Genomic DNA, 13,071 nt, shown 5'->3' with positions numbered 1-13,071 from the left:
TGCTACTCTTAGTTTTTCAAGCACCATCTACAAACTCACTGCTGGGCACAGCACCATTTTCCCCACATGGAATGCACTCACATCTTTTCTTCTAACAATTCAAGTCCCACTAATGAGTGATTACAGGTTCGAAGGAGGTTGAATATTCTCTCTGAAATAGTACCTAATTTGAACATCTCATATTTATCAATTCTTTCTAGAGACTCATTCAATTGTCTTTGATAACTAATACTTATTCTACTCTTTATATTTTAATTAGCTACATGAATATATATAGTCTACCACACTACATATTTAGCCTTAATAAGTTGATACAGATAATTTAAATGACGTTTTTCCCATCTTTATTAAATTGGATATTTCTTATTTATATTTCAAATATTATTACCTTTCCTGGTTTCCATGCCAACACCCCCTAACCTCTCCCCTCCAATTTACCCTCCCAATCCTCCATCCAATACCACCCTCCCCCCAAGAATCCCTTCACTGGGGGTTCAGCCTTGGCAGGACCAAGGGCTTCCCCTTCCACTGGTGCCCTTACTAGGCTATTTATTGCTACCTATGCAGTTGAAGCCCAGGTCAGTCCATGTATAGGCTTTGGGTACTGGCTTAGTCCCTGGAAGCTCTGGTTGGTTTGCATTCTTGTTCATATGGAGTCTCAAGCCCCTTCAGCTCTTTCAGTCCTTTCTCTGATTCCTTCAACGGGGGTCCAGTTCCCAGTTCAGTGGTTTGCTGATGGCATTCACCTATGTATTTGCCGTATTCTGGCTGTTTCTCTCAGGAGAGATCTACATCAGATTCCTGTCGGCCTGCACTTCTTTGCTTCATTCATCTTATCTAGTTTGGTAGTTGTATATACAGGGGCTGCATATGGGGCATGCTCCGAATGGCCATTCCTTCAGCCGCTCTTCTAAGCTTTGCCTTCCTAACCCCTCCTGAGGGTATTCATGTTCCCCTTTTAAAGAAAGAGTGAAACATCTGCATTTTGGACATCCTTCTGGAGTTTCATATGTTCTGTGCATTTAGGGTAATTTGAGCATTTGGGTTAATATCCATTTATCAATGAGTGCTTTTCTGTGATTGAGTTACCTCACTCAGGAGGATATTTTCCAGTTCCATCCATTTGTCTATGAATTTCATAAAGTCATTGTTTTTTATTGCAGAGTAGGATTCCATTGTGTAGATGCACCGGATTCTCTGTATCCATTCCTCTGTTGAAGGACATCTGGGTTCTTTCCAGCTTCTGGCTATTACAAGTAAGTCTGCTATGAACATAGTGGAGCCTGTGTCTTTGTTATATGTTGGAGCATCTTTTGGGTATATGCCTAAGAGTGGCATAGCTGGGTCCTCAGGTAGTTCAATGACCAATTTTCTGAGGAACTTCCAGACTGATTTCCAGAATTGTTGTACCAGTCTGCAATCCCACCAACAATGGAGGAGTGTTCCTCTTTCTCCCCATCCTCGCCAGCATGTGGTCACCAGAGTTTTTGATCTTAGCCATTCTGACTGGTGTGAGGTAAAATCTCAGGGTTGTTTTGATTTGCATTTCCCTTATGACTAAAGATGTTGAAAGATTCCTCAGGTGCTTCTCACCCATTCTGCATTTCTCAGCTGTGAATTCTTTGTTTAGTTCTGAACGGTATTTTTAGTAGGGTTATTTGTCTCCCTGCAGTCTAACTTCTTGAATTCTTTATATATTTTGGATATGAGCCCTCTATCAATCTGTTGGTTGCTGTTTTGTTCTAACAGCAGTGTCCATTGCCTTACAGAAGCTTTGTAGTTTTATGAGATCCCATTTGTAGCTTCTTGATCTTAGAGCATAAGCCATTGGTATTTTGTTCAGGAAATTTTCTCCAGTGCCCATGCGTTCCAGATTCTTCCCCACTTTTTCTTCTATTAGTTTGAGTGTATCTGGTGATGATGTTGAGGTCCATGATCCATTTGGACTTAAGCTTTGTACAGGGTGATAAGCATGGATCGATCTGCCTTCTTCTACATGCTGATCTCCTGTTGAACCAGCACCATTTGCTGAAAATGCTATCTTTTTTTCCATTGGATGGTTTTGGTTCCTTTGTCAAAAATCAAGTGACCATAGGTGTGTGGGTTCATTTCTGGGTCTTCAATTCTATTCCACTTGTCTATCTGCCTGTCTCTGTACCAATACCAGACAGTTTTATCACTATTACTCTGTAATACTGTTTGAGTTCAGGGATAGTGATCCCCGCAGAAGTCCTTTTATTGTTGAGGACACTTTTAGCTATCCTGGGCTTTTAGTTATTCCAGATGAATTTGCAAATTGTTCTGTCTAACTCTATGAAGAATTGGATTGGAATTTTGAAGGGGATTGCGTTGAATCTGTAGATCGCTTGTGGTAAAATGGTCATTTTTACTATATTAATCCTGCCAATCCATGAGCATAGGATAACGTTCCATCTCCTGAGATCTTCTTCAATTTCTTTCTTCAGAGGCTTAAAGTTCTTATCATATAGATCTTTCACTTACTTGGTTAAAGTCACACCGAGGTATTTTATATTATTTGGGACTATTATGAAGGGTGTCATTTCGCTAATTTCTTTCTCAGCTTGTTTCTCTTTTGTGTAGAGGAAGGCAATTGATTTATTTGTGTTAATTTTATACCCAGCCACTTAATTTGAGTTAATTTTATAACACTTTGCTGAAGGTGTTTATCAGGTTTAGTAGTTCTCTGGTGGAACTTTTGGGATCACTTAAATATACTATCATATCATCTGCAAATAGTGATATGTTGACTTCTTCCTTTCCAATCTGTATCCCTTTGATCTCTTTTGTTTGTCTGATTGATCTGGCTAGGACTTCGAGAACTATACTGAATAAGTAGGGAGAGAATGGGCAGCCTTTTCTAGTCCCTGATTTGAGTGCGAATACTTCAAGTTTCTCTCCATTAAATTTAATGTTAGCTACGGGTTTGCTGTATATGGCTTTTACTAGGTTTAGGTATGTGCCTTGAATTCATGTTCTTTCCAGAACTTTTATCATGAAGGTGTTGAATTTTGTCAAATGCTTTCTCAGCATCTAATTAAATGATCATGTTGTGTCTATCTTTCAGTTTGTTTATATATTGGGTTATGTTGATGGTTTTCTGTATATTAAACCCTCCCTGGATCGTGATAGAAGAAGGTTTTGATATGTTCTTGGATTCAGTTTGCAAGAATTTTATTGAGTATTTTTGCATTGATATTCATGAGAGACATTGGTCTGAAGTTCTCTTTCGTGTTGGGTCTTTGTGTGGTTTAGGTATAAGAGTAATTGGGGTTTCATAGAAGGAATTCGATAGTGCTCCATCTGTTTCAATTTTGTGGAATAGTTTGGATAGTATTTGCATGATGTCTTCTATGACGGTCTGATAGAATTCTGCACTGAACCCATCTAGACCTGGGCTCTTTTTGGTTTGGAGACGTTTAATGACTGCTTCTATTTCTTTCGTAGTTATGGGGTTGTTTAAATGGTGTATCTGTTCCTGATTTAACTTCGGTACCAAGTATTTGTCTAGGGAATTGTCCATTTCCTCCAGATTTTCAAGTTTTCTTGAATATATGCTTTATAGTAGGATCTGATGATTTTTTTTTAATTTCCTCTGGCTCTGTTGTTATGACTCCCTTTTCCTTTCTGATTTTGTTAATTTGGACAGACTCTCTGTGTCCTCTGGTTAGTCTGGCAAAGGTTTATCTATATTGTTGATTTTCTCAAAAAAAAAAAAAACAGCTTTTGATTCTGTTGATTCTTTCTATGGTCCTTTTTGTTTCTACTTGGCTGATTTCATTCCTCGGTTTGATTATTTTGTGCCTTCTACTCCTCCTGGGTTTATTTGCTTCTTTTTGTTCTAGAGCTTTTACATGCACTGTCAAGCTGCTGACATATGCTGTCTCCAGTTTCTTTCTCCATGCACTCAGAGCTATGAGTTCTCCTCTTAGCACAACTTTCAGGGTGTTCCATAAGTTTGAATATGTTGTACCTTCATTTTCATTAAATTCTAAGAAGTCTTTAATTTCTTTATTTATTTCGTCCTTGACCAGGATGTCATTGGGTAGAGCATTTTTCAACTTCCATGTATATGTGGGTTTTCGTTCCTTATTGTTTTTGAAGACCAGCATTAGCCTGTGATAGTCTGATAGGGCGCATGGATTATTTCTATCTTTCTGTACCTGTTGAGACCTGTTTTGTGCCAAATTATATGGTCAATTTTGGAAAAAGTACCATGAGGTGGTGAAAAGAGAACATATCCATTTTGTTTTAGGATAGAATGTTCTATAAATGTCTGTCAAGTCCATTTGTCTCATGACATCTGTCAGTCTGTCTATGTCTCTGTTTAATATCTGTTTCCATGATCTGTCCATTGATGAGAGTGGAGTGTTGAAATCTCCTACTATTATTATGTGGTGTGCAATGTGTACTTTGAGCTTTAATAAGGTTTCTTTTATGTATGTAAGTGCCCTTGTATTTGGAGCTTAGATATTTAAGATTGAGAGTTCATCTTGGCAATTTTTTTCTTTGATGAATATGACATGTCCTTCCTTACCTTTTTTGATGACTTTTGGTTGAAAATCGATTTTATTCAATATTAGAATGGCTACTCCAGCTTCCTTCTTCAGACCATTTGCTTGGAAAGTTGTTTTCCAGCCTTTCACTCTGAGGTACTATCTGTCTATTTTTCTGAGCTGTGTTTCCTGTAGGAATGCTTGGTCCTCATTATGTATCCAGTTTGTTAATCTTTGGCTTTTTATTGGGGAATTGAGTCCATTGATGTTGAGAGATATTAAGGAATAGTTATTGTTGTTTCTGTTATCTTTGTATTTGGAGGTGAGATTACGTTTGTGTGCTTGTCTTCTCTTTGTTTTGTTGCAAAACAATTAGTTTCTTGGTTTTTCTAGGGTGTAGCTTGCCTCCTTGTGTTGGGCTTTACCATTTATTATCCTTTGTAGGGCTGGATTTGTAGAAAGATGTTGTGTAAATTTGGTTTTGTCATGGAATATCTTGCTTTCTCCATCTACATTAATTGAGAGTTTTGCTGGATACAGTAACCTGGGCTGGCATATGTGTTCTCTTAGGGTCTGTGTGACATCTGTCCAGGATCTTCTGGCTTTCATAGTCTCTGGTGAGAAGTGTGGTATAATTCTGATAGGTCTGCTTTATATGTTACTTGACTTTTTCCCTTACTGCTTTTAATATTCCTTCTCTGTTTTGTGTATTTGGTGTTTTGACTATTATGTGACAGGAGGAGTTTCTTTTCTGGTCCAATCTATTTGGAGTTCTGTAGGCTTCTTGTATGTTTATGGGCATCTTTTTCTTTAGGTTAGGGAAGTTTTCTTCTATGATTTTGTTGAAGATATTCACTGGTCCTTTGAGTTGGCAATCTTCACTCTCTTCTATACCTATTATCCTTAGGTTTGATCTTCTCATTGTGTCCTGGATTTCCTGTATGTTTTGGGCCAGTAGCTTTTTCCATTTTACTTCATCTTTGACAGTTGTGTCAATGATATCTATGGAGTCTTCTGCTCCTGAGATATTCTCCTCTATTTCTTATATTCTGTTGGTAATGCTTGTATCTATGGTTCCTTGTCTCTTCCTTTGGTTTTCTTTATCCAGGGTTGTCTCCCTTTGTACTTTCTTTATTGTTTCTATTTCCATTTTCAATTCCTTCACCTGTTTGATTATGTTTTCCTGTAAATCTTTCAGGGATTTTTGTGTTTCCTCTCTAAGGGCTTCTACTTGTTTACTTGTGTTTTCTTGCATTTCTCTAGAGAGTTCTTTATGTATTTCTTAAGTCCTCCATCAGCATGATCAAATGTGATTTTAAATCTAGATCTTGCTTTTCTGGTGTTTTTGGATATTCAGTGTTTGCTTTGGTGGGAGAATTGGGCTCTGATGACTCCATGTAGTCTTGGTTTCTGTTGCTTGGGTTCCTGTGCTTGCCTCTCCCCATCAGTTTGTGTCTGGTGTTACCTTGTTCTGCTATTTCTGGCAGTGGCTTGACCATCCTACTGGCCTGTGTGTCAGAAATGCTGTAGACCTGTTTTTCTGTTTTCTTTTAGCCAGTTATGGGAACAGAGTGTTCTGCTTTCAGGCATGTAGTTGTTCCTGTATACTTGCTTTCAGCTGTTGCTGTGGGCTTGTGTCCTGAGACCACCAGGCAGGTCACTTGGAGCAGAAAAGTTGGTCTTACCTCTGATCTCAGGCCTGAAGTCACTCCTTGGTGATAGGTTTCAGCTCTCTATTAGGGCAGAAACCAGAAGGGCCTGCCTCTCTTCTCTGGAGTCCCTGTGCACAGGGGCCCCAGATGGCACTAGGTTTTTTCCTCTAGAGTCAGAAATGTGGATAGAGATTAGTCTCCTCTGGTTTTCCAGGCATGTCTGCCCCTCTGAAGGTCTAGTTCTCCCTCCATGGGATTTGAGTATAGGGAGCTATTTGACTGGGTCCCTTCAGATCCGAGCACAGTCTGGAACTTAGGGCTACTGCAGCTTGGGTGCCACTATCTTCCTGTTCCCAGAGGTCCTATACAGTTTCCTCTTGGGCCAGGGATGTGGGCAAAGGTGGGAAGAAATGTCAGTCTTTCCTGCCCTGCAGTCTCAGGAGTACCCACATGTCTGGGTGATCAGCTCTCTCTCCCACGGGGTTTGGGAGCAAGGAGCTGTAGGTTCAGGCATCAGCTAGAAACCAGAAGTGTCCAGACCCAGAGGAATTTTGCCTTTTTGTGTGCTGAGCCCACCAGCCAGGTCACTTGGAGCAGAAAAGTTGGTCTTACCTCTGGTCTCAGGCCTGAAGTCACTCCTTGAGGCTGGGTTTCAGCTCTCCATGAGGGCAGCAACCAGAAGGGTCTGCCCCTCCCTCTCCAGGGCCCCTGTGCTGTGCATCTGGGGTCCCAGATGGTGCTACTTGTTTTCCTCTGAAGTCAGAAATGTGGGCAAAGCGTAGTCTCCTCTGGTTTCCCAGGTGTGTCTGCCTCTCTGAAGGTTTAGCTCTCCCTCCCATGGGATTTGGGTGCAGGGAGCTGTTAGACCAGGTCCCTTTAGCCAAAATATTTTTTTGAAAATCATGCAAGCAGAAAGTAACAAAAAAAACTAAATGTATGCCAACCATTGTTTCAAAATATCATTAAATTATCACATTTTCTTAAATAATGTCTTTTTATTGTTGAACAAAATGCATTTTATGTATTATTATTTAGTTTATGTTCTAAATGTTACATGTCATCCATCTGACCATTAAACACCTCAGATCCATTGTGAATAGAAGCACAACTAATTTTAAATCATACCTTTTAACTTGACTCCTGATAACACAATAAAATTATGTAGATAGTTGACTGATTATCTAACTGATAATTGGTAGATAGAGAAAAGCTTGGAGATAGCTCAGCAGGTATGAACACTTGTTGTAGACATAGCACAGAACTTGCCTAAAATATACCTGCCTAGACAAGATCACTTTGTTTGAGCTACAGACAACCACTGGGCTTTCACCATGACCTGATCTATCAGGCACCAATCATAGGTTCCTTGTTTGTCACAACCTGTCCACTCAGCCAGACCTCACACTTCCTTATTCAGGATCTAAACTGTTAAGTCTCCCATAATCTCTCCCCATAAACCTATTCTCCTAAAATTCAAGATCTAACCAGGGTCCCACTATTAGTGCACCATCTAATCTAGCCACAAATTATCTAAGTTGACATTCCCTACCTTTCGCCCACCCATCCAAATGTACATGTCTGCTTCTCTGTATATACATATGTTAGTATATGTGTATGTATGCAAGTATGCATGATACTTGTAGAGGGTATGAAACATTTTGCTGGTTCCAACAAATTGTGAATGTACTAATGTATAAATGAGAATATCAATATAAATGTAATGTATATATGTATGAATCTATGTGTGTTTTGTGTGGTAAAAATCAACAACTGGCAGAACCAGTTCCCGAGCCTACCCTGACATTCACTAGTTCTGGCTCTAATGGGCCATTTAAACTAGGACTAATTTATCTCATATTAGTACTTCTCCCAGCAGCACTCTGCTAGCCATGAGTTTTCTGGTTCCAGCTACCCAGCAAAATCATGGTTCTAGAAGTCCAGCAGCAGCTAGCCTACAGTGGTTCCCTGCCGTGGACTCTTCCCACACTCTCAGCAACCACCACCTGGTAGTTAAAGTATAAACTCCCAACTGCCTGGTAAAATTAAGACTCAACAAACTGTAACCCAGCAATCAGGTTTATAAGTTAAATTCTCAATCCACAATGTATCCACACAATAAATTCACTGACAATTAATAAACTGACAATTAATAACTGTCCACCAAGACAAGATAAAATTTACCTAGTCCACCTGGATCTGGATCATCCTGCTCCATCATCTCCATCTTGATTTCTTTCTTTCTTGGACTTTTCCCCACCTACCCTTCCTTCTCATCCAATCACAGGCTTTGCCTTATCCTGGACCCGCCTTGCTGCATAATGACATCATCCTACATGTGTGTATGCATATTTGTCTCGATAAAGCATCTTAACTCTATTCTTTTACTTCCTCTCTGGTTCCCAAAGCGTTCACCAGCCTAGCCAAGAGGCTTCTGGCTGCCTGTTCAGAGGAGGGAGTGATAGAAATACATTTTTTTTCCTAAATTTCCCACTGCTAGGCAACAGGTGATAGTTGCCCAAGCCAGTGTTTTTTAACTATAGCAGAAGCAAGAAATTTTTTAGGATATTTTTGGAAGTTAGCAGCAATCATTCATTATAGTTAGACAGCAGGAACACCAGAGACTATCAGTCTTTAAAGCTACCTCTATATCCAACACTGCTTATTGCTTCAAACCAATCCCAGATGGACTGGTTCCCAGCATAGTAACCATGTTGATTCTGATGGGCCATGCTAGCATGGGGAAAGGGGAAGGATACACTAATATGAGTGTCCTGTGCTTCTACACATGGTCATGGCAATGCCCATGTCAATGCTGCCACCAAAAACCACATCTGGATTTGAGTTCCTGCTGCAACCCAAGTTTGTGTTGATATCCATGGCCCATGATGTCACCAAAAGCCACATGGATATCCATGATCATTTTTCCTGCAGCCTGAACCCATGCTGATTGCCATGAACCATGGAAATGCTCTTCCTCAGGCCCGTATTGATGTCGGTGTCCGGCAGTGTCTCCAAAAACTTGAATGTGTCCATGGTTCACTGCAACTGTAAGACTGTGTTACTCTTCTCTGATGTAATCAGCATCATGTGAGAGCCCATGATCTGTGTTCCTGCTAAATATTAACAGCAAGGAAATTACTTTTGCAGTGATATTAATGATTGCAGACACATGGTTGAGAATGAAGAACGTGGAAGGCCACTATGGCAATGCCTTTTCCCACTCCAACCACCACCATACCCCCAAAAAGTAGCAACAGAATCAGGAAGCCATCAAAGAGAAGTCTTTAAAACTGTGATAAAGATGCTGAAGTGTTGCTCTCCAGAACTAGTTGCTATCGGCAGGAGCGTGGAAGTGAAGAGACTCAGTTCTACTCAAGGGGAAGTCCTCTAAGAGTTTGACTATGTTTCAGTAAGTATATAGATAACACAATTAGATATTATTTTTAGTTGGTCTGAGGAGATCATGTGCATCAATAGTGGCCTATGGAAAGACTGGGAAGTAAGAGAGATTGAGGTGCATTTTGTGAAATTCCCAAAGAACTAATAAAAATACTATGTTGACTTGATTGTCTAATCCTGCATCATTTCCTGAAGCAACAGATGTTCAATTTATTAGATTAAATAATTTTTCTCTTATGACCTATATTTCAGTGGTATGTTTAACATAACAAAAAATATAGTTGTGTTACTAACTGAAAAATGGAAATGATTGAAAATTCTCAACAGAAAAGTTATAGATATTTGAGAGGAAGAAAATGTTAACTAACATTATTTAGTTACAATCCACAGCGTTTATAAATAATAGACAACTTGATTTCTTAAATGTTTATAATACTTTGTCAGATAAAAATAAAAAGGGTCTGGAGAGATAGCTCAGAGGTTAAGGCTGCTTTTCCAAATGACCTAAATTCAGTTACCACCACACATGTGATAGCCTAAATCAATGGAAACTCCTGTTCATGGGGATAAAATGACTTCTTCTGCCTTCTGTGTACACTAACCATGTGTGGTGCACATATAAACATGCAGACAAAACACACATATGCATATAAAAATAAATATTTAAATACAGTTAGTGGTAGATGAAATGATTCAGAAGTTAAAAACACTTATTTGCTCTTGCAAAAGTCCAACGTTTTGTCTCTGACATCCACAAGGTGATCCATTACTATCTATAACTGCAGTACCAGGATATCATAAATTTATGAATATTACAAGAAGTAAGTAGAAACAGGCACAAAGGTAAACTATGTACAATGGAGAAAATACATACATGCAAGCAAATCCTAATGTTCATAAATAGAAACAAAAATCATCTTAAACTAATAAAACATAATTGGAAAAATTGAAGATCTGTAACTACATGATAGATATAGAACAGAAAATACATAATACAGACAAAAGCTAATATAATTATAAACATGCATGTACACATAGATAATGAAATAAGTAACACAACAATAAATTCAGATTGCATACTAAAACTATAGTCTTAAAGATTTTCATATTTTAGTTACAAATTTAAATTTAAAATGTATATACAAATATGGATAATAATATCTAAATTTATATGCATGTTTGGATTTAACTTCTTTCTCTGCATTCATTATGTTTTACTGTTATGTTATACATTATGTTTTATTATTTTGCTATTTGGTTCTGTATATTCATTTTAAGGAGAGCTTGAGAAGTCTTATATTAACCTTTCTGTGAACATATCCTAAGATGTAAAACTTTTCTGAGTGCTCCTTTTACTTCTGTGTTTCTTAAGCTGTAGATAATGGGGTTTAACATGGGGGTGACAACTGCATACAACATAGAGATGAGTCTGTCTCTGCCAGGAGAGTGTTGACTGGAGGTTGGGCGGATATAGGTAAATATAGTTGTGCCATAGAACAAGAAGACTACAAGAAGATGGGAAGCACATGTGGAGAAAGCTTTGCGCTTCCCTTCTGCTGACCGGATCTTTAGGATGGTGGAAACAATGTATATGTAGGAGATCAAAGTGATCAGAAAAGCACCAACCCCAAAGATACCTCCCACCACTAAAACAAGCATTTCTGCCACATAAGTGGATGAGCATGACAGGGCCACCACAGGTGGAATATCACAGTAGTACTGGTTAACTCTATTAGACTTGCAGAAAGACAGGCTAAAGGTGGACATTGTATGGACAAAGGAGTTCAGAAACCCAGCTGCCCAAGTCCCAAACAGCAGCTGCACACAGCGAACCTTGGTTATGATGAGAGAATATCGCAGAGGGAAGCATATGGCCACATAGCGGTCATAAGCCATCACAGCCAGCAAGAAAACTTCTGTCCCAGCTAGGGCCACCAGGAAATAGAGTTGCAAAGCACACCCAACATAAGAAATTCTGTGATCCTCAGCCAACAGATTCTTGAGCATCTTGGGGACAGTAGCTGATGGGCAGAATATGTCCAGCAGAGACAGATTTGTCAACAGATAGTACATGGGAGTTTGAAGCTTTCTCTCAGTCAAAATGGCCAACAGGATGACCCCGTTTCCCAGTAAAGTGATCTGATAGATCATGACAAAGGCCACAAAGAGTGGATAGCGTACCTCAGGGAGGTCAGAAAGCCCTATGAGGATGAACTGAGTCACTGTGGTAAGATTGTAGACAGCCATCTGTTCTCACTTAAAGGATGTTTCTAAGGGAAATGAAAGCAAAGAATGCAGGTTAGGGTGACAGGGCAGGGAGCTCTGGGATAACAATATCAGAATAATAGTCAATATAATTGCTCCTCTTCAATTACAGACTTTAGTTCTTAACATTTCTGTCCAAAATTTTGTGTATTCATGTTCTTCTTAAAATATTCATTTTCTGTTTGTCATCTTTAAGAAGTCCTCTGAGACCCTAACAACATGCTCTTGTTTAAAATATTCATTATCCATTTGTCATCTTTAGGAAGTCCTCTTAGACTGTAACAAGAACTTGAACGTATATCTTCTTTATAACCATTAGCAACCCTTAAATTATACAATTTTATTCATGAAAACTGATGGATTTCTCATATGCCCATATATTTGCTTCATTTCGACTTATCTTAATAGCCATAAGTTTATGTACTCTTTCAAACTAAATTAATATAACATAGTTATATAATGCATCCATTAATATATCTCATTTGTTTTGTGCATTTGTTGATACATAAATTAGATACATATTAGGAATTTTCAAATGCATAGAAAAGGAAGTCATTCATAAAGACTTTCTCCTCCAACCAAGTATCTTCACTTTGAAAGAATAAATATAAAAATGTTGCTATGACTTTAAAATCATATGTTTTAGATACAAATGTTAGAATTAAACTTCATTGGGTACATTCAACATTAGCTGAAATGTGCAGAGAAGGGGAGATGGAGCCTATAAAGACCACCTCCAGTAGATAGGCATGGTCTCTGATCAATGGACGGTGCCATTCACCCATATCAAAGTTTTTAATCCATAAATGTTCTTGTCCAAGTGAACAGGGATGAAAATGGAGTCAAAACTGAAGGAAGAGACATCCAGGAACTACCCTACCTAGGGATCCAAGCTGTCTACAGACACCAAACGCTGAAACTGTTGCTGATGCTAAGAGGTGCTTACTGCAGGAACCTGTTGTGGCTGTTCCTTGGGAGGTTCAGCCAGCAACTGAACAAAGAAGATGTGGATGTTTGGAATCAAACATCAAACTGAGCTCAGGGACCCTAGTGGGAGAGCTGGCAGAAGGACTAGAGGAGCAGAGGAGGATTACAACCCCCCAGGAAGAACAACATCAGCTGGTCAAACACACCCAGTGCTCCCAGGGACTTGACCACCAACCAAGGAGTATATAGGGAGGGATCAATATATCAGAAGATGCCCTTGTTTGATATTAATGGAAGGGGTGACCCTTGGTCTG

General features: G+C 39.0%; 1 protein-coding gene across 1 annotated transcript; it reads right to left on the bottom strand.

Moving 5' to 3' along the window:
• Window positions 1–10,864: 10,864 nt before the first annotated feature.
• LOC134484904 (olfactory receptor 5V1-like) lies at window positions 10,865–11,812 on the bottom strand. Its single transcript, XM_087610141.1, has one exon. The coding sequence runs from the start codon at window positions 11,810–11,812 to the stop codon at window positions 10,865–10,867; it is 948 nt and encodes a 315-aa protein (XP_087466267.1).
• Between the last annotated feature and the right edge of the window lie 1,259 nt (window positions 11,813–13,071).

This window comes from Rattus norvegicus, chromosome 1, assembly GCF_021556685.1.
Source record: "Rattus norvegicus strain SHRSP/BbbUtx chromosome 1, alternate assembly SHRSP_T2T, whole genome shotgun sequence".
Taxonomy (NCBI): Eukaryota; Metazoa; Chordata; class Mammalia; order Rodentia; family Muridae; genus Rattus; species Rattus norvegicus.
The sequence above is the reverse complement of the archived record's forward strand: the minus strand, read 5'-3'. Positions and strand labels throughout refer to the sequence as shown.

Excerpts from the sequence above, each read along its gene's own strand:
- LOC134484904 (XM_087610141.1), bottom strand. The coding sequence starts at position 11,812 with ATGGCTGTCTACAATCTTACCACAGTGACTCAGTTCATCCTCATAGGG.